This window comes from Taudactylus pleione, unplaced genomic scaffold, assembly GCF_031769625.1.
Source record: "Taudactylus pleione unplaced genomic scaffold, aTauple2 ptg000560l, whole genome shotgun sequence".
In the NCBI taxonomy this organism is placed as follows: Eukaryota; Metazoa; Chordata; class Amphibia; order Anura; family Myobatrachidae; genus Taudactylus; species Taudactylus pleione.
The window spans coordinates 1,540,214-1,562,337 of NW_028284962.1; the positions used below are offsets into that span (position 1 = coordinate 1,540,214).

At 42.1% G+C, this 22,124-nt stretch overlaps 1 protein-coding gene across 1 annotated transcript; it reads right to left on the reverse strand.

Annotated features, from left to right (window-relative positions):
* Positions 1-952: 952 nt before the first annotated feature.
* ABHD17A (abhydrolase domain containing 17A, depalmitoylase) lies at positions 953-21,562 on the reverse strand. The gene is made up of 4 exons (XM_088452951.1): positions 20,208-21,562; positions 18,969-19,163; positions 7,982-8,161; positions 953-2,308 (listed from the first exon to the last, which is right to left on the reverse strand). Exons 1-4 carry the CDS (start codon positions 20,519-20,521, stop codon positions 2,080-2,082), a joined length of 918 nt encoding a protein of 305 aa, XP_088309077.1. The 5' UTR covers positions 20,522-21,562; the 3' UTR covers positions 953-2,079.
* Between the last annotated feature and the right edge of the window lie 562 nt (positions 21,563-22,124).

Below are 22,124 nucleotides of genomic sequence, written 5' to 3' on the forward strand. Positions count from 1 at the left end.
TGACAGTCTTTTGAACCTGTCGTTGGTATCAACCTATTGACTATCTAAATACTGTAGATCTTTCCATCCATACCCCTGTACAACTAGAAAGTTCTAAACACCAGAATGAGAAAAATAGAAAAACTCTGTTGTTTGGTGATGATGTCACACACACAAAAATCACCAAGTGGTAAATTCTGTGTGTCTTTTCTTGCAGCCACTGTGAGGAGAACTTCTAAACAATAATTGTTTAGCAGTTCTCCTAAAGTGGAGGAGAATGGAAGAGACAGAATGGGGAAAGATGGAGGTAAGTCTTGAATATAATTGTGTATTTTAGGCAGTGTTCCATACTATTACAGAAAGCCCCAAGCCCATATATTTTTGCATATAATACACAACAGCAATAGTTGGTAATTTCATTGGACAACATAATTTTTTTCCCTTAGCGCTACAGTTTTTTTACAAAGAGCCTGAGTGAGGACAAGAAAAACATTCAGGATTGTGCACAACTCCAAGCATTTTCATTTCGTTATAGGGACAGAGGCCTCCTCTCTATTGCAGGATCCAGTCATAATACTAACAGTAGGGATTCCGGGGCTTAAATGCCGGTGCCAGAATCCAGGCACCTGCATCCAGACACCAAGTAGTGGGGTTAGGTTTAGGGGTAGGGGGAAGGTTAGGTTTAAGCACTAGGGGGGGGAGGTTAGGGTTAGGCAGCAGGGAGAGAGGGTTAGGGAGAGTGAGAGGGTTAGGATACTGATCAACAGGTGTCGGTATGCCCGCGTCGGGATTCTGACCGCTGGCATTCCATACCCAACCCCTCTATTACATACAAAAACAGTCGTGCGAAAAGCCAAATGGAAGTGTTACTCCCTTTATGCGTTATTATATTTGGTGACAGAAGATATGCGACTGGTGATCGCTCTGTGCTTGTGTACACTATTCTACAACAGAAATACAGACACATCTGCAGTTATTGCTCTCCAATTTTTATTCTTCATTCATCACATACAATCCTTGCTCAGCAACCCTAACCATTTTCATATTTAAAAAAAAAAGCCTGTTCATAGTCACCATCAGTATGAAAATGCAGATATTTTGTCACTGAAGCCCAGGTCAGAATCACATTAATATGGGATGCGCCTTCAAAACATGACCTGCAGACATTTCATGGTTAACCATGTGCTAAGAATATGCCCTTAAGACCGCAATGCCAGCTAGTAAAAATACCTACTGTATGATGTCCCTTCTCCCAGCAGATGCCCTCTGGGCTGCTCCATGCAATCAGTTTCTTAGGGGCTCCACCGTTCCTATAACAGCCACAGCTGAACGATGGAGAAGTTTGGGGCTCGTTATTGGTCCTCCCACTCACACCCCCCCTCCTTCTTCAGTCAGCATTTAAAGATAGCATAACAGCTGCCAGCAGATCCTGTAACCCCACCCAGGGGCTCTGGCTAGGAGGAGGGACACAATAGCAAAATATTTTCCCTAAGGGGCTAGTGCTTCTTTAATGTAGAACAGGTGGAATTTCAATGATAAAAACCAGATAGAATCATATGTAATTTCCAGCAGAAAAGATATGCGGTCTGCAATTACTTCTGAAATCAATGTTCCATTAATAGACTGTGAATGATTTTAAAGTGACAGAGCATAGGAGCCCCTTATTGCATATTGCTCAATTTCTAAGTACCTATGAGTACCAGAAACAGGCATCAACCAATATCTTCCTGCTTCACATATGTACAGTATAAGAAATTAATTCTGAACCCAATCACAGGGCTTATATCACTGTTTGTACAACTTTTCTTTGGCCAGAAGACGCACAATTTATTTGGTAAGATCCACCAGCTTGTGATTTCAGATTGAGAGTGGTATAATACATTTTCATGGGGTGCTTTCATTTTGTAGTAAGCACCTATTAAGTTTGCTTAACACAGTCAATTACGACACACAGAAAAATAGCAAACTTTTTATCTAGACTTTTTTTTAATCAAAAAAGCAGAATCACCATTGGCCTTGAATCATTTTGAGAATATAAAAGAAGGAAAATCCTCTCTCTCTTTCAGTCAGCGGAGAAGTTGGCCATTGCTTTGTTCAGTGTCAGTTACTGTTTTGGGAAATCAACTCTTGTGAGATGAAGCGTCTCAGACGTTCCAGATATTGACTGTACAATTCAATGTCGTTATGCCCAGCACCTTCCACCCACAAAGGCTCCACCGTTTTGGGACAACGCTCATAAAGTGCTAGACCATGGGAAAAATCAATGACTTCATCTTCTGTCCCATGTATTATCAACACTGGAGATGTGATCTTTGACACCTTTTCAATACTGCAAAAAAAAAAGTAGCCGTGTGTGAAAAAATGCTGGACAGTTTCCCTCCTTAAAAAAGCAATTAAATATATTACTTTTACTTAACGCATGATTATACAGTACTGTATACAATGCTTTTCTGACACAGGATTTTGTACCTGGGAACAGTGCTTTGTAACTAGAAAAAGAAGTGGAACTAATGGGGGGCATCCACTAGACGATTTTATCCCTGTCCAACCTCTTAACGATTTTCCCTTGAAGTTTCCCTTGAAATATGATCTTCCACTCTGAACAATTTGCAAACGATTTGCAAAAGATCTAACAATAAACTATGCTGTTTTAATCTGTGATTGAGAGCTTTCAGCTATAGTGGGCAGACAGTGGTTCATCGTTTGATCGTTCAGTGTAAACGATGTGTAAACGATGTGTAAATGATGTGTAAATGATGTGTAAATGATGTGTAAGCAATCAAGTGAAATTGACCTGCATGTTCAGTCGATGGAGGAGACGATCAAACGACCAGCGGGAGCGCGCATCGTACATAGTTAGAAACAATTACTGCACGATTTGCAAACGATGTTCAAACGATGTTTGAACGATTATCGAACGATTTTATCATTATCGTTCAACTTTATCGTCTAGTGGATACCCCCCTTTAAACTGTATGACATAAGCTGGAAGGCCATCCAAAATGATCTTTCAATATTACAGATTGTGCAAAGAGAAGTACAAGAACTGTGTTCCAGCACAAATTATGCCTTGCTTGAGATACAGGCAAACAAAATAACTTGTCCAATGTTGCAAGAATATGAATTTGTACTGATGTCTCAGGCAAGTCTCTTTACTTTAAAGTCAACACCATAAACATCTGACCTTCTCCTACACTTGGACATAATTCCACAATATAGGTTAGGATAGATCTCTGGTTTAAATATTAGCAACATGCTCTATTGCAGTGGTTCTCAAACTCGGTCCTCAGGACCCCACACAGGTCACATTTTCCAGGTCACCCAGGAGGTGACACATTTTAAAAGATGCACAGGTGGAGCTAATTATTTATCTTGCGATTCTGTGGGGAGACCTGGAAAACATGCACTGTTTGGGGTCCTGAGGAAAGAGTTTGAGAACCTGTGGTCTAGATCACAGGTTCTCAAACTCGGTCCTCAGGACCCCAAACAGTGCATGTTTTCCAGGTCTCCTCACAGAATCACAAGTGAAATAATTAGCTCCACCTGTGGATCTTTTAAAATGTGTCAGTGAGTAATGAATACACCTGTGCACCTGCTGGGTGACCTGGAAAACGTGAACTGTGTGGGGTCCTGAGGACAGAGTTTGAGAACCTGTGCTCTATTGCGAACTACAGAGGTTCTCAACTCTAGTTCTCACTACCACCAACAGGTCATGTTTTGTGGATTTTTTTAATCATGCACAGTTAGTCTATTTTGCTAGAAGTGATCCCACCTGCTGCCACAGACAGAGATTCTCAAATCATGACCCGTTGGTAAAACTTGGAAGGTTGAGATAGAGAACCACTGATTTCAATAAAAGGTAGCTTTGTTAGAGATGTAGGTGTACACGGGCAAATACAGATTGAAGGGGTTGGGGAAATTTCCCCACAGGCTGTCAGACATACCAGTCATGCAGGGGTGTTTTAAGAGAGGAGGGGGGCCCGTGCACAGACTCAGTATGGGTCCCCTCCTCTCTCCGGCGGTGCCGCAACTGCAGTAGATTCTGGTTAAGTACCAGAATCTACTGCACATGTGCGGGTCTCTGGGAAAATGGTGCCCGCGCCAATTTCCCGGGGATAGTAGTACTGCACATGCGAAAATGTCTGCTGTCATTTTCCCAGTGATTATTGCTGCTCTTCGGTGCAAGCCCAGCGCTGCAGAGCAGCATTCTGGAGACAACAGCCAGATATGTATAAAGACTATAATGGGTGCAGGGTGTGCGGTGTGGGCCCCCCTGGAACCTGGGGCCCTTGTGCACCACACACCCTGCACCTATTATAAATATGCCCCTGCAGTCATGTGTTCTGAGTCCCTTGTTGGAAAGAAGAATCAACTATCCTGGCAATTAGGATTGTGAATGATAGGTGGGCCGGGTCATGTGACCAGGCAGGGAGAAAGGAGTCTGAATTCTGGGCCTCATTCAGAGATGTAGGCAAAGCCAATGGTGGGAGGACTGTGCATGTGCAAGATGTACTGCGCAGGCCTCCATGTGCCTTTCTTTTTTAGCACTGGCTATATCTGAACCTGAGACTATTCGTGTATCAAACCATAAGAAACCAAAAACACCTCTACAAGCTATATGTCAAGGAGAATTTTTGTAAGCATAATCACATAAGGGGATTTAACCCCTATTTGTCATCCTTTTCTACTGTACATATTGTAAGGGATGTATATAGACACTGAATTATTTTTGTACATTAGGGTGTAATAAGCATTACTGTATTACTCTATTTGCGGTTTTTGTTTTCCCTCGACATACTGACAACAGCTAGCAATAGGGAATCATACACCGACTCGCTGGCTAAAAGGACAGTCATCCGATTGGGACACTATATAGGCGCCAATTATACATTCTTGCTTGATGGTTGTAGTACAGAAGGGTTTTACAGTGGCCTTGTGTTTATGTGTAGGAGGCAGCCCAGTAGTCCACGCCTAGAGTTATTTACAATAATTTCTGTTTGGTACTAAGAATATAAATACTTAAAAAATGTAATAAAATTCTAACAATTTCCTTGCATAACAAAACATAATATACTTTATAAATGACTGTAGTTGGGGAGATGATGATACAAAATAAATCACATACAATGTCATGAAACACAAGATATAGATGGGCCTGCCCACAAGGGTGTTTTGTTATAAAAGATAGACAAGAATAAGATAGACAAGGTCTAGATAGACAACAGATTTTAGACAGGCAATAGGTGGACAGGGACAAAATGTCGACAGGTATAAAAGGTTGACAAAAAATGGTTGACTCTTTTTTGTTAGTTTGTTTTTGAACCCTAATATTAACCCTAAACCTAACCCTCCCCTTGGTCCTTAACTCTACACATCGGGGTAAATGCATAACCATAACTGTCCCTCCTAGTGCCTAACCCTAAAAGAAAAAAAAAAGTGTTGACCATTATTTTTGTGTCAAACTTTTGTATCTGTCGAACTCCATCCATGTCGACCTTTTCTGTGTCAATCTTTTGTTCCTGTCGACCTATTACCTGTAAAATCTGTTGTCTATCTAGACATTGTCAACCTTTTAATCTAATGCATTGACTGGAACTCGCCTACAAGTGGCTAAGTAACTGGTGTGGGGGAAAATGATATATAAAAGGTAGTGGCGTAACAGCTGTTCCTGATCGTGGGGCAAAGGTGTGTGGTTACTGTAAAGCAGAAGCATTATCAGCCGCTGGTGAAATGAAAGATTAAGTAGTCATTGTAGAAATCTTAACACTGCTGCAAAGCATGACTGTCCTTCATTATTTATATTTATCACCTTCTGGTTCTGTAGAATGCTTTTGTGTTGGTGCTGCATGTGTCCTTTTGTGGATACCCACCAGTTTGGGTAGCTGTGGGCCCAGTGTATGTTAGACTTCATGCTCGCAGCTGGACACAGAGCCAGAAGACTTCTTTTTTCTATTTTCCCAGAAGTTGTAGTGGCATCTGCTGCCACCAAAGAGGCCACAGAGTTCACCAAAGGACAAACAGAGATGGCAACAACAATGAGACCATCAACTGAATAGTGGTGATATTCAAACAACTCTGTTCTTGGTGCTATTCTATAAATCCCCACTGCCTTCACAAATGCTTTTCTATTTGTGAGATGATGATTATGAGGGAAGTAAGGCGCAGAGTTGATCTAAACTGTGGCTCTCATCTCAAGTAGCCCCAACAGGTCATGTTTTGAGGATTTCTGTCTGTGGGATAATTACTGACCTAGCAAAATCGATTAATTCACCTGTGCATGACTAAAGAAATCCACAAAGCATGACCTGTTGGTGGTACTTTAGGAATGGAGTTGATAATCCATGATCTAAGATATTCATAAAATGAAAATTTCGGATCGGTCATCAGTACCATTTACTCACATCACAGCATAATACATGAAAGGGTTTCTAAACCCAAAGTATAATTAGTTTTGGAGGGAAGAGGAGGTTTGGGCATTTTTATGACTTTCACCTAGTGGTGTTACTTGTACAGGGTAATCAAAAAGTTACGCAACCGTATAGGGAAAAGCATGTAATAGTTTTATTTTTTCCAGGTGATAAAGAACATTGAAAACCGGACCCATGGGGTGCACGTTGCAGCAGAGTATATTCATTGTCATGCAGTACATCTACTCCGGTAGTCACGCCCAGACACAGGATACCTTCACAGAAAAGTACAAAGCGGTTGCTTCAAACAAATCCTCCATCAAGCAGTTATACGACAAGTTTCAGAAGACAGGGAATGTTGCGAAAGCAGTGAGAAGCAGTCGACCAAAGGTGTTAACAGAGGTAAAGTTGACCGATGCGTACAGTGAACGATACATAATGATGGTGCAATGAGTTGTCAACACATTGCCGGCAGAGATATTGCAGAACGCGTAGTTTCAACCGGACAGTGCCACAGCCCATACAGCCAGAAACACTATGGCTTACTTGGAAGACTGCTATCCAGAATGACTGATCTCGCGGGGGTTGTGGCCAGCGCAATTTACGGATTTTTTTGTGAGGGTACTTGAAGCCTATACAACTCACCCGCACAGTATTCCAGAATTGCAAGCGAACATTCAGAACTGCATCGATGCAATTTCACATGAAACATTGCAAAGGCTGTTCAAGAACATGATTAGCGGTGGACATTTATGTGAAGCACAGGACAGCGGCCATAATCAACACCTACTGCAAAATTAATTGTTTCCCCATACGGTTGCGTAACTTTTTGAACACCCTGTAAATGTTTTGTACATCAGAACCGTTGTTCCTGGGAAGATATACTGGCCACACATCATCAAGTATGTTATCAATGAACTCAGCACAGTCTAGTTTGTAAAATGGAAGCTAATTTTAAGAACTGTATTCAATATGTATAACAAATAATAGGAAAGATGTTGATTCACTTCAAAAGGTAGCAAAACTAAGTTGTGCTATAAGGTGGCAAACTTAAAATGACAGATGAAGAATTGGGATAGAGTGCTAGCTCATCTATAAAGCACAGTGCATCATACTGAAAAGACACTTATTTCTGCATGTTGAATAAAAAAAAAAAAAAAAAAAAAGACAGACACATTGCAACACTGGCAAGGTGCAAATTTGATATGAAAGCTAAATGAAGGCCTTAGTGTACAAAACAGTAACGCACCCACAAGAACTAGGCCTCAACTCATGTCTATTAATATCTTGTGCATGAATTTTACTACTCTCACTATTGAGAACATTTCCCAAACCCTCTGTACTGCAAAAATTTAATCATCCAAAATAACATCTTTCCTTTGCAGAAAAGGTTTCCAAACAAAATTTATATTTCTATATGTTAGGTAAAGGGAAGCACAGGCAACCAGATCTATGCACAAGGTTTATGTCTTATAAGCGCAAAGTAAATAGTGGTTATATTGTTTGCCAGGGGGTTATGGTTTAGCAATGCGTGGATACCCCAATTATACAAATGCTTTTAAATTACATTGTAGATGCAGTCCTTTGGTACTTACTTTGGGAAGGCATCAAAACAGTAGGTTTTCTTAGTGTCAGGAAATGCCACTCTCATTCCAGACGTCAGCGGTGAGTGTAGAATTACAGCTGCACACTCATAACGAGATGCCAAGTCCACTGTTGGAACTGTACCGATGCTCTGTCCATAAAGCAGGATGTTTTCAGGGCAGATCCCATAACTAGGATAAAGAGGGTAAAATGGGTCATTGTAGCGCACCATAACCAGAGCATGATGTTCAAAAATGACAAAAGCATCTTGTGCATTTACAAAAAGGTAAAAATAAAAAGGTTCTTATACCCTCACAAGGGTTAAGAACTGCAATCAACCATTTCAGGCTTCCAAATGCTGATTTAACGGCACTATCATTCACCAGATTCCATCTGTCAATTCGACTATTGTAGACAGAGAATATTAGGAGTATTAGATTGTGAAAATAAAACCAATTCTGTTTTTTAATTTAACGGTTCTAAGGAACAATGGAACACTGAAGCAGAAGTAGGTGCAGGTAAGCCATACCGTAATACCATACACATACCCTAATGCCTGGTTGTAAATGGAAGCATGCCAGTAGTTTGAAGAAAAATAAGAGGCCCATAATTGAGCCTTGGGGTACACCAATAAATGGGAGAGAAGAGGATGTACCAAAGAGGGAGAAAACAAGGACCACATTACAGTTAGGAGTTAATCCAATTACAAAATGTGATTTTGTACTTTGGCAAAGTATGTAACGGTCATTATATGCTGCTAGGTCCAGGAGTATTAAGGAGGAATATTCATTTTGGGCTAGGTAATGCCAGCGTCAGTGATAGCCTACCAGTGGGTTGATACATATACATTAGTTTTAGACTGGGTGTCACATGAATTTAGGCAATATAAATTTGCACTATAGTTTACTTGTATAGATTAGAAATTAGCAATAATTATTTTATCCATCTGATTTGCCATGATAATAATGTAGCACCTCAGTGAGCAGGTATAGCACAACAAGACAGCTGCACTAAGTCACTGGTCAGTGATATAAGAGTACGCTCAGCCAAGTGTCGGGACAGAACCCAGATTGTAGGTTGTTAAATAGGTTATTTTCTAAGATGAAATGTGTTTACAATTACACATCAAGGACCTTTAGAGTTGATGGGGAAGATGAATATGGTTCACAAGTGGGGTCATATGAGATTTTCTTTAGAGTAGGAGTATAAAGAACAGGATTCTGGGAGGAGGGAAGTGTGTCTAAGGTAATATGTCTTAAGAAAATTGAGAGCGATAATATGTTTTTAGGGAAAAGGGTAATGAGGAACATACAGCGAGCACAGTTTAAGCTTTTGCCAAATTAGTAGTTAATAAATTAAAATTACAAATATTTTTATATGTACAGCATTTTAACAAATGCAACAAACACCTGGTCATCATAGCACAAGTTATTGGACAGATGAGGGAGAAGTTAGTAGATGCTGATGTTATATCTCAATCGTCAGGGTTCCTTCTGACGCAGGAACAATGAAGCCAGTAAAATAAAAGAAAATTATATATTTTTTTTAAATACATAAGATGACTCCGCAAAGATACTTTAACCAATCCTGAGTTAGACTTCCTGGGATTGGCACTTTAATGAGAAAACACTGTTACAGGAATTGTACCTTTATGCGGTATGGCAAACTAAAAACGTCCTAGCGGTTACTAGACCTGCTCTGGAAAGTCTTAGGCTTCATCCAGATGCCCCTTTGCTACAGTGGTCTGTGTAATTAATGAATAAGACCCACAAGTGACATTTCTGCAGCCCATGGTCCCTGTATAATGGGCAAGAGAGCCACATGAACCCAGTATTTATTATATAACAAAATACACAGCTGATTGTGTACAGGCACATCAAGTCAGATCTCATCTTGAATATGGGGTACTAGTTTGGGCATCAGTGTATAGAGGTATAGAAGAACTTAAGTGTCAGAAGCGGGCAACGTCATAAACAAATCAAATGCAGGGTACCATTGACTGGGCGATATTACTGAGAGACTGCACGATTACGACATCGTAATCGTGCAATCGCTCAGTAATCGTGACTTTTATGTCGGAAACGACCAGCGATGCGCACTCCCGCTGGTCGTTTCCGACATTGTCCATCGCCTGAACATGCAGCACAATCTGACGACCTCGTCAGGTTGCTGCATGTCAGGGAATGGGGGAGAGAGCCCGGTGCTGAACGATATCGTTCAGCTGCTGTGCTCAATGTCATGAACGACATTGAGCACAGCCTGCCGGGGACACACTACACGATATCGCTCAGGGAGCATATCGTGTAGTGTGTACCCACCATAACAATGGTCACTGTTGCATTCCTTACCACAAAAGGACTAAAAATAAATAAATAAAAGAATGTAATAATGGATTGAATGAATGACTTTCTTACAAGAATGGTGTATACCATGACACAGCCCACATTCCCTAATAGATGTGCATGTAATGCTGGATGCAGGAGGTTATATAGGAATTCTCCCCCAAAATAAAATGTATTGAAATCCAATATAGAAATAAATGTGTTCCCTTTACTTTATAAAACAAAACAAAAAATAAATCACGTGACTAAATTGGATTTAATTATTGGTATAAACTTCACTTGTAATTATTGTATGAAAATTCTTACAATAGAAATATTAATTCTGCAGAGGGGACAATCTCTTTTTGTATGTAGGACTTTAAAGTATAACAAACAAATTGTATAACAAATTCCTGCTTTCTCTAACAGAACAATGTAGTGAAACAAAGTAACTGATCATTCCTTGCACAGAGCATTTATAATATGGAACAGTGACCATTCCAGTACTGTTACAATGTTAATCATGGATACAATAGGAAATGTAGACTTTTAGCTGTGAACAACTAACCCTTCATACAGAAATGCCACACACACACACACACATACACTCTAAAACTAATTTTGTATGAAGAAACCAAACTACTGACAATTTATTCCCCCAATTCTGTGGGTAGATTAGGAGCTGGATATTTATTGCAGCTAATGCTTACTTAATGACAAAAAAAAAAAAAAAAAAAAATGGAAAAAAAGACTAAAGCAAATTCATTTTAATATAAAAAGCATTTTCAAAGATATAGTATGATTTTGATTGGTAAAAGTCCTTTTAAAAATGTAGCTAGTAGAATTGCTTGGTATCCCTTCCTAATTCCTCAGGCACAGTTATGTAAAGCAGGGCATAGTGAAGTGATCGGTCGCGCCCAACCTTTAACGTAACTTGAAATCACTTTGTTGTAGAACATAATGACATCTGAAAGACCTAGTGCAAATATATCTGATGCCTTCAGATTTATTTAAGTGACTGATCACAGCAGCAACACAGCAGAGTGGTGTCAGACCAGACCCTGCAACCAGCACAGAGCAGGAAGGAAAAAAGCTAGAAAATGGTATTTAAAAAATGAAGCATACTTAGCAAATTGAGCTTTGTAAATATCAGCACACTATTTACTGCAGATATAAGGAAGTGTAGAACATAAATGCTATATAACAAATGACCTCACATAACTATGGTTGTGTTGTATAATATGTGATTTGATAGGAGTATGTTCCAATCTTCCTAGAAACAACATATACCTGGCTCACATTTTGTCTTGCCCACTGAAAAATCTATAATAAATGAACAAACTTACTCAGTTTAATATACAAGCTTCTTATTTAGAGAAGGACCACTTCAAGCAGTCATTAGATTAAAAAAAAAGCTTTCCAATCGTGAACATTACTCTAACAGCATCTCCAGCAGCCTAAACACAATACTTTTACATAAAAGTTAGTAAGGCCATATTCTCCCTGGAGTTGTGTTTAATGGTAGTAAGAGTATTTGCATTTGACATGGGTATTTAAAGAGATCATTGGAGGCATTCCCTGTGTATCTCCCCTCGCTATACACAAGAAAAGAACAAGCACCACACCAGTAACAATGCCAGTGGCTAAGGTGACACTAGAAGCAACAGTTTCTAGTGTCAGACACATTAACAAGCATGTGGTAAAGATGTATGCCAAATGCATATAGAAAATACAAGTCAGCATGGTATGCAGTCACTAAATCGAAAATCATTATGTAGACATGAGGAAAATGTGCAAGCGTTAGCGTTACCTGAAAAATGCATTGTCGATATGGTGAATGGCAAAAAAAAAAAAATTAACAGTAATTGGCAGCTATCATAAAGTAGAAACCTGTTAGATAGCTGGAGAAACAGCATGCCACATTTCCAAATCATGGGCATCAACAAAATTATAGTACTAGGGAAACTTTTGAAGTAGAAGTAATGATTCATAAATAGATTTGAGGAGCTAGGATAACTAAAACAGCGCTAGGAGCAGAGGTTCCAAAACTCCAGGTTTTAAGGCTATGATCGCGCCGAGCAAAAAAATGTGTTGGTCCCGAGGACCCCTGACTTTAAAAAATTGAGGTCCTACTCCAGAGTTTTTGGGTCCAGTCACATATTAATGGAGGCAAGGGCAGGCAGCAGTTGGGACAGTGCTGGGGGCAAGCAGCAGTTGGGGGTATAGGCAGGGAGAAGTTGGGGTAGAGCTGTGGGTAGAGAGGAGTAAGGGCAGGCAGTGCCACGGGTAGGGAGAAGTAAGTGAAGACAGCAGTTGGGGCAGTACTGGGGGCAAGGGTAGATAGCTGGTGCAGTATTGGGGGGCAAGAAGGGGGTTAGGGACAGGCAATACTGGGGGTAGGGAGGGGGTCAGAATAGCAGCTGGGGCAGTACTGATGGTAGGGAAGGGTGCAAGAGTAGATAGCACTTGGGGCAGTCGTTACTTCCTTTTTCCTGGTGTGAGCCCCGCGCCTGGTCATTGCTGTCCGCCTCCAGCTCCTTCCTGTCTGCATGCAGAGACCTGGGATGGAGCGCAGGCAGCACTTCTGCAGCCAAGGAGGATGCGCTGGCATCGATGGATGCAGAGACAGGAAGGACTAACTATGCTGGCAGGCAGGGAGGGAAGGAGGTGATTTCCGGTCGGTGTCATTTGGATGAGACACTGCCGGCGGCAATTGGTTAAAAGCGCGGGCCTGCAGGACGCGCTGTGTGTGCGCTATGTTCGCAGCAACCAATTACTGCCGGCAGAGTCTCCCGAACCAATCGCTTCCAGCAGTCGATGTCCTTGGATCAGCGGTTTTGGTCGCCAATTGGCAGAACGGGCCGGCAGAGGTCAGAATGGGGAATCGTGGCTCAAGTGTATGGGGCCATTTTCTTAGCTATGCTTTACCCAGTGGACACTGATCACTTCCAGGTTGCACATCAGGTAACAGTGGGAATAGAGCAGCCTCTACCACAACCCAATCTATAACCAGCACTGAATGGAGTAGGACAATACTGCACCCTTGGCAATCCTCCATCCGGTGTTACTATCCTCCTACACCATAGAATAATCCGACCGGGAAACCCCAGCCCTTAACTGATGCCCCATGTAGCTGGCAGAGTACCGAGTCTGCTACTAAAGTGCCTACATAGCACTGGGGGCGGGGGCACGGTCACATGGACTCAACGATGCTTCCTGACTGCATATAAAGTAAAGGCGATCTCCTATTAGAGCGGACAGAGCTCTGATTTTTCTGGCTGCTACATTGCAGGCATAAGCTCCATAGATAATAACGCAGAGAAGCTGCAGTGCTGGCAGCGATTGGATGCGAGAGTGGGCCTGCAGGGCGCGCTTAGTCTGTGTGCGTGCCATGTCCGCAGCAACCAATCACTGCCGGCAGGGTCTCTAGAACCAATCGCTCCTGGCAGCGATTGGTTGGGGAGATGCTGCTGGCGGCGATTGGCTGCTGCGGACACAGAACACACAGGGCGTCCTGCTGGACTAGCTCTGTTTTAAAAACCGGGTCCCCAACTGCCTATATCGCGTAAATATGCGCTATATCACATATTTTGTAATCAATGTAAGGATAAGCCATGCTTGACCACAGGTAACTTAATTAGTACCTCAGTCATTTAATTTCATCACCTGTGCTCAACCACGGATATCTCTAAAACCTGAACTGTTAGGGTGCCTTGAGGACCATGATTGGGAACCTCTGCCTTAGAGGACGGTACAAAGTGTGAGATTAAGACCAGTACTTTCTACTGATATATAAAGACAAAGAAACGCTCCATTTGGAGAAAAGGTTTTGCCTTTCACTGCTAAATTAAAATACCTCCGAATAGAACATAAAATATATTTTGGGTAAACAATGGAACATATCAAAGATGGATCCAGTTGTACAAGAGTAGCTGATCAACCTCACAGTTTAAGAATTATTTGACAACTGGCTGGTTTGATGTTTGATGGCGCTACCCGAAATTAATTTAATGTTTTTTAACACTGTAATATGGGTAAAAGGGGGAATTTCAATTAGCCGTGGGAATTACTGCAGGGTTTTTTGCTTCCGGGTAAAGTGCTTGAGTTATTCAATAATTTTCTGCAGTAAGCCACAGCTCCTGGGCTAAGTGTCTGGAGCTATGCAATTACCACCTGCGGTAACCTCACGACTAGCCCATAAAGCAATAATTAACTTAGATTTCTGCTTGAACAAACATGCATATATAACATAGATGTTTGGCACTCCCTTAGGGTAAATTACTTAGCTCCACAATACAAAAGTATAAATACCACTCTTGGTGCGGTACATCAACGTTACAATACCCTTTATTAGGCATTGATCCTGGTGAAAATGACTAATAAAAAGCATTGAAACACTGATTCACTAATATATTTATTCATACACACACAGAGAGGAAACAATTCAGGTTGAAAACAACACGGAACTAGGCAGAGGTATGCAAAGGTGTATTATTACACCATAGCTGTATGGGAGTGCTATTCTATATTTGCCCTGGCAATAAAAACACTGACAGCAACAGTAGAAACAATCATTGTGTATCTATATACAGAAGCACACACAATTTCATTTTATAGATTTCACAAAGTGAAAGCAGACAATGTCTACTCTGTTAAGGAACTACCAGCATGCCTTATCAAGGTGACATGTTTTAGCTGGAGTGATAAAATGTGCCCACGCCTGATGCAGGGTAGTAGCACATAGTAAGTTATTCATGAAAAGTCAATTTCTAATAAACATGTCACAATGTATGGCCATGATATCTGCGTTCCTCCCCTGGGCAGGAAACATTTCCCCGTTCCTCCCCCATGAAGGAACAGAGAAAATGTCAGCTGCAGCAGCACATACACTGCCAAATACATCTGACTAATTATATCTTTTGGACATTCTGGATAGAAGCATATCCAACAGAATTAGTGGTCGGTCACTGCAATACACAGTACAAACCGCCAATGTCAGACATAAAGCCGATGTAAATCTGGTGTACAACTATGACATTTGATGATGTCCTAAAGTTGATACCAGATACCCCTGTCAAAACAGCTTCCCCATACTACCTCTGACTCTGCAAGTGAGGACTTGTTCATCTGGCAGTGTGAGAGCATATACTTACAATGCAAAATCTTAATTTTACATTATAGTGCATAAATAAATAAAAAATTCACATAAATGTTATTAATAGAGGTAATATATTTAATAGATTGATGGGACGTAAAACAATCATGTATGTTTAATAAACAGGTTAAAGAATAAGGCATCCAAATATCAAAAACATGAGCTTGTGTGAACAAGGAAATAGGTGCCTGATGTGGCAGTGAATTCTCGTTTGCAGCTAACCGTACATTTCAGTATTTTGCCTGGAGAAAAATAACAGGCACAAACAAGAAAACTGGAAGTGAGGTATTTCTGCAGTCACAAACTTTTAAAATGCAGCAGGGGAGTGGAACAAAAGCAACTAAATACCAACACTGTATACGGGGATTGGAGGAAGTTGAGTTAAATAGTTGCGTTAATTTAAAAAAAAAAAAAAAAAAAAAAAAAGAAAAAAATAATAATAGGTTAGAAATCTGCCAGTAGTTATTTGGGAAAAACCATTATAAACCCCACACACACTTCCTCCTGAGGTTGGGGGCAGTGGTCGCACAGCAGCATACTTCTGAAGCTGTCTGTTCTACTCACTTTCTCGACTTAACGATCGCTGGTCACTATAGTAAACAAGCTAACCTGGTCGATATCGACCAGGTTGGTCTGCATGCAGGGCCGTAGCTAGGGTAGTGCGGCCGGTGCCATCGCACAGGGCACCACAGGTCAGGGGACGCTGTTTGGGGCTGTCAAATGTCTGTTTATTATCATTCTCATTTGTAGCTTCCTCTAATTTCATCCCCAGCATCTCCTGGCCTCCTCTATCTCTTCCCTGGCCCTTCCCCATCATTCCATTTCCCTTTTTTGGGTGCATTATGTCCCTTTGAAAAATGAGGGGGGCGCCAATGCTCTTTCTGGCATAGGGCACCAAAAAGTCTAGTTACGGCTCTGCCTGCATGCACCGGATGATATCGACCATCAGTGCCGCGCATCGAACATTGTTTGGTCGTTGAAAGGGGCTAATATTCCGGTCGATATAAACGATCGAACAATAAACGATATCATCGTTTATATCGACCAGAATATCTGACCATGTGTACACACCCTAAAAGTGATCACTTATGACATACAAAGTCACTGGCATTTTCTTAACACAAGTGGGTAACCACACTAATATCTCGAATTGTACTTACATTCTTGCAATATTAGATGTGTGTCAGCATGTCTACTAATAATGCACTGTATAGATTAAGTCCCTCATTCAGAGCCGTTCGCTATTTGCGTTCGTTCAAAAACAAGGGGTGGCTATGCAAATGATCCGTTCGCACATTGCAGTCTGTTCACACCTCTAAGTCTGAACGAGCGAGCAAAACATACGCTCTTTTATTTCTTAAAAACGCCCCCTGGCCGCTCGCACCATACGTCATGTCCGCTATTTATTAGATTAATCGAGTACATCGAACAGGATATGAACTGCTCGCTATTCTTGTGGTTGGTGTTTTCAACCGCTATTTTGCGAACAGTTCTGAGTTAAAAAAAACCAAGTGACGTGGTCATTGACGCTGCTTTATTAATTATGCACACCCATAAAACGCCCGTTTTGACCTTTAAGCACGCCTGCGAACGGATCTCCACTCCCCGTTTTCAAGCACCTTCCCCTGTTACCACCCACATACGCCTCATTCTGTCACTCAAAATAGCAGGCACTCGCTATATAGCGTACAAACGATTTTCGGCCGCACTGACTGGTTCGCGCATGCGTACTAAAAACCGTACGCATGCGCAGATGTGCGAACATCGCTCGGAACGAGCGTACTGCCACTAGCGAGCGGCTCTGAATCAGGCCCTAAATCAGCTAACAGGATTCCCCTGATGAAGTAACTAGACAACTCATGACGGTGTATAGGTATCAAGCACTTCTACAGTGATCATACAGCATTAAGCTTTGAATGTTTTTATCAGAGATCAGTGACAAGAAATTGCACAAAATACTTTGAGGTGACCTCATGGATTTCCCAAGATATCATTGTCTAGTGTTCATTCTAGCACCTCGCACCTGTCACAACCCGTGCAGTTCCCCTTTCCTGTCTGGGGTGTCGCTCTCTGCTCAGGTGCCTCTAGCACACTTAGGTAATTTAATTGTTTCAGCCCACCTTTGCGCCCGACGGCACTATTCAATTTTTGCTCCTGTCGGGCCCGATCAGCTGCCAGTGCCGGCATTTCAGCCCGTACCAGCAGGGGGGGTGTGAGCTGAAATGCACGAAAAGTGACCTGTTTGGACGCCCAAATGGCACTTTTCACGATCACGCCGAGCACTTTGGTCGGGTGTAGCTGGTTTACGCGGCTAAACCCGACCTCTTTGGGCACGATCGATGCAAAGATCGGCATCAATTGAATAGCATCCCGCAATCTACCGTCACTTTAGACGTAAGATCAGGTGCGCTAAAACAATTGAATACCGCCCAATGACTTGGCAGGCATCCAAGACTTCTGTTAAGGTTGCACCACTGCTTAGGAAATTATTTTAGAACATGCCCTCCTCCCTATAGCCTGAGATCCAGGCAGAGGGGGCGGTTCAGCAGCAGGTCCAATCACAAAATCTTCATTCAGGATTGTGATTGGACCTCTCGCCTTCCCCAACAAAGGCTGCACGAGAAGGATCTATGAGAAGAACAGCCATAGAAGCCCCCAGGAACCCAGCTCAGGTTAAATACATTTTAGTAAAATCTCTTCTTAGATGGTAGCGCAGATTTAGGTTTTTACAAGAGAAATTACACCAGCGTTTTTGCTGATCGTGCCACATTCATCACATGCCCCATTTCTTTCAATGGGGTTGTAAACTCCATGGAGAAGTACTCCTTAAAATGGCAACTGTAATGAATGGGGCACCACTGTGAACTATTTTTGATTTAACACGTCAACAGTGATTTGTTGATTTCAAGTGGGATCAAAGCAGGTAGTCTTCATGTGGGAAAGCTGGTTTTAATTAGCTGACAGAAAGGGGTCAAGGACTCACTACAGTACTTTGATAATTAGCGACAGGAATGTTAATGTACAAACACACTGTACATACATAATAAAAAAGCAAATAGTCCATGAAAAAATGTCACCACAGGTTCAAATACATAAACTCAAAGGTTTATTGGTGAAATACAAGCAATGTTTCAGATATCAGCAATCACTGCTTGAGAAAGGATTACTCATATCTGAAACATTGCTGGGGTTTCCTCCATAAATCTATGAGATTATATATTTGAACCTAGAATGAGTTTTTTTTCTTGGACCATTTCTATTAGCTTTTTCTGGCTACCACATTTGTTTCTAAAACTACGGAGTTGTGTGTGTGTGGTGTGTATTATGACATATGCATTATTGTCTTATTAACTAGATCAAATCTATGGCATTTGGACTTATGTCCGTTGCACCCAGCATAATCCTCATTTCTTTATGACATGCGGTGCGTATCTCATGAAAAAAAATGCCTATGGGTTACAGCACAATGTACTGTCATTAATTAAGCCCTTAATTAACGTAAATTGTATCTACGTCACTCACCGTGTACGTAGAGCTTGCCAGGCAGCATCAATGTCTGCATACAAGTTTTTTTCTGAGGGGCGCCCTGAGCTAGCTCCATACCCAGAATAATCATAGGAGAAGATGTTACAGTTGATTCGTGTGCCTAGGCCCAAGTAGAAACTGCTCATCTGTCCCAAATCCACTGCATTGCCATGAGAAAAGAGGAGTGTGAACCTGTAGAAACAGAGGTAAAAAGGAAAAAGACAAATTGAACAGCTAACCAAAAATGAAGGAAAGACAGTAAAATTAAGTTTTGCCAAAAATTACTAGTAAATCAGAATTATTGTCAGCATCACGATTCTCTTTCATTTTTTTTTTTTTCAAAGTTGACCCATTGTTAACTACAAGAGTCTAAATTACACACAGTTTTTACAACTATTTAGAGGACCACTAAATCAAAAAGTCAACATATAAAAAGGGAGTTACTCTAAACAGTCACAAAAATATTAGTTTCAGATGCTCAACAGAAATGAAGGTACTCAATATCAAGGAGATATATATATATATTTTTTTTAAGCACATCATTAAAGGGCACTATAGCAAGACTTTTCTTTTTCAGCACACATGTTTAATAACAGGACAAAAGTCCCACTCAGCTGCACTGTAAATGTAAGCATAATTCAAATATCTCAAGATCTGTAAAGGTAGGTACACACCAAGCAGATCTCTCTGCCAACAGAGTGGCCAATCAGGTAAGCTATAAACACTTACCAATCGGCCGCTCTGTGTGTCAGCGATGACACCACCACTGAGCGTGCGTTTGAATTTGCCGCACAGCTGAGATATCAATCATGGGGGGGGTCAGCCAATATATTGGCCAACTGCTGTGCTGCAGAGCAGATGCGATATGTCTGAGAACACATATTTGAGGTACGCACCTGCCGACCTGTTCTCGATGTATATCGCCCGTTCACACAGCGTGTAGTCAGCTTTACTGTATGCAGGAGTAGTTGGGGGGGTCATATGCATTTGTGAATGTTATTAAGGGTTTTTCTATCTCCATTTTAGGGTTGGTCACATTTTAAAATTGTTTCCTGAATAATATAAATTTTAAACTTCAATAATGAAAAATGCATGTTTTTGCTGTTTTTTAATATATAAATCCTTGTTTTAGATTGTAAGTACAAGCAAATTAGAAGTACTCTTAATATTATTGTATTGTTGCCAATGTATGTTTACTTTACAGCTCATTAAAAAGAAGTGAATACAATGAAATACCTTGCACCAGGAACACAACGGATATACATGCAGGCAATTCTGTTTCCACGGCTGCTCTTGGCCATAAAGACTTCTATGGTGTCCAGCTCATGCTGAGTATACTGGAAGTCAGCACGATCCGTCAGATGCAGCTTCCAGCGTCCCATGACCCCAGTCCCTCCTCGCCCAGCAGCAGCCCTAGTAGAGGCATCTTGCTCTGGTACGATAGTGTAGGTGGGTAAGGGGGGCAGGAATGCCAGCTTGGCTGCAATCCTGCCCGGAAATGGTGGACAACAAAACAGGCAGCACAACTCCTTTATGGAAAACCCGTTCATCTCCCACAAAAAATATAAAAAAATAGACAATTAAAAATACCTTAAAACAAACTAAAAAAAAGCCTTTGCTTTTCAGTAAAAAAAAAAAATCAGGAACTAGATCTAATAATATCCCATAGTGGCCATGCATACAAGATTACACACAACAAATCACTATAAGACTATGACCACACTTATGACAGAGTGACCATGTCTTCGGAAAGAAAGATATCCGATATAGAAAACTCGTCTATTTTGGAAATGGAGTTAGTGTTTTCGGGTTCACATGTACTGTGCCAGCTGTACGGGTAATATATACGCGGGTCATGTATTCCTGGAACTTGGACGACAGTAATTTAGAGTGATACAGCCAGTAGATGGGAGGCAGCTCTGTGCTACACGTCTGTGCGGCTGCATACAGGGCTAGAACTGTACAGACACATTAGTGTATTGCTCATTGCACCGGTCTGGGAATGGACGCAGGGAGCAGCGGCAGCAGCTGCGGTATCACCCTGACCCGGCACAACTTCCCGATTCCCAGGAATAACTCTGCCAGGGTGATATACAGGGGAGCCGGGTTACATGTCCCTGCGGCGTCGCTATACACAGGCCAGCTACTGCCGCCGGCCCTTCCGTAGGGCAAACAACTGATTAGCAGCAGATATGCCGCTGCCGGACTCCCGATCTTTATGCGGGTGTCACACGCCCCCCCCGCCTGACAGAGTCCAAAGGATCCATTGCTCGCAAGGTGCCCGTGCTCAGCAGGGTCAGTAACAGCAACAACTGTCCCCCGGGCTGTCTCTCTCCGTACACCTCCCGGCTGTCTCTGGACGTCTCTCTTGTAGCTTGGATGTCTCCAGGTGCCGGATGTGACTCTCACGCTGGAAGTGACGAGAAAGGGAGAGACCAGGAGACAGGGAACGAGCGGGGAGAGGGGAGAAGCAGTGTGACCCAGGGAGGAGGCGGGGCCAGTAGAGAGGGGAAGGAATAAGGAGGGGACAGGGTGAATAATATACACACGGCTGCCTCAGCTCTACGGGTTGTAAATGGGCGAAAGTATTGTCCATAGCTTTGGGGGCGGAGAAGCAGGATAGGGGGCGTAACCACGCGGCGATGGGCGTCTTGGCCACGCCCCTGGGGCGTGTCTAGCATTCCTAAAGCGTTATATTAGATGGCTACACATTGAACGTTGTGTACCCAGTAAGATCTCCTTAGCAACTAGCGGGGGTCCCGGCATAAGCAAGTGCATACACACTTGCCGATGTCAAGAGCAGCACGGCCCTTGCTAACGATGTTGCCTGTCGGCCCCACATGCAGGTCCGACGAGCACGGGAGCATGCATTGTACACAATATAGTGCGTACACACTAGATAATGTGAATGAAATATCGTACGATTTGGCCGGATCGTACAATATATCGTCTAGTGTGTACCCAGCTTTAGGCTGCGTACACACCTATTGATACAGGGCCTGATTCAGGTTGGTTTGCAAGTCTGCAAGGTTTAGCACGCAGCCAGCTAGGACGCAGTATAAGACGCAGTGCGCGAACAGGCCGAGCACGCAGAGTCTTCACACAGTGATGGACAGGAAGTGACCGTTTCTGAGAAACGCAGGCATGCCTGGG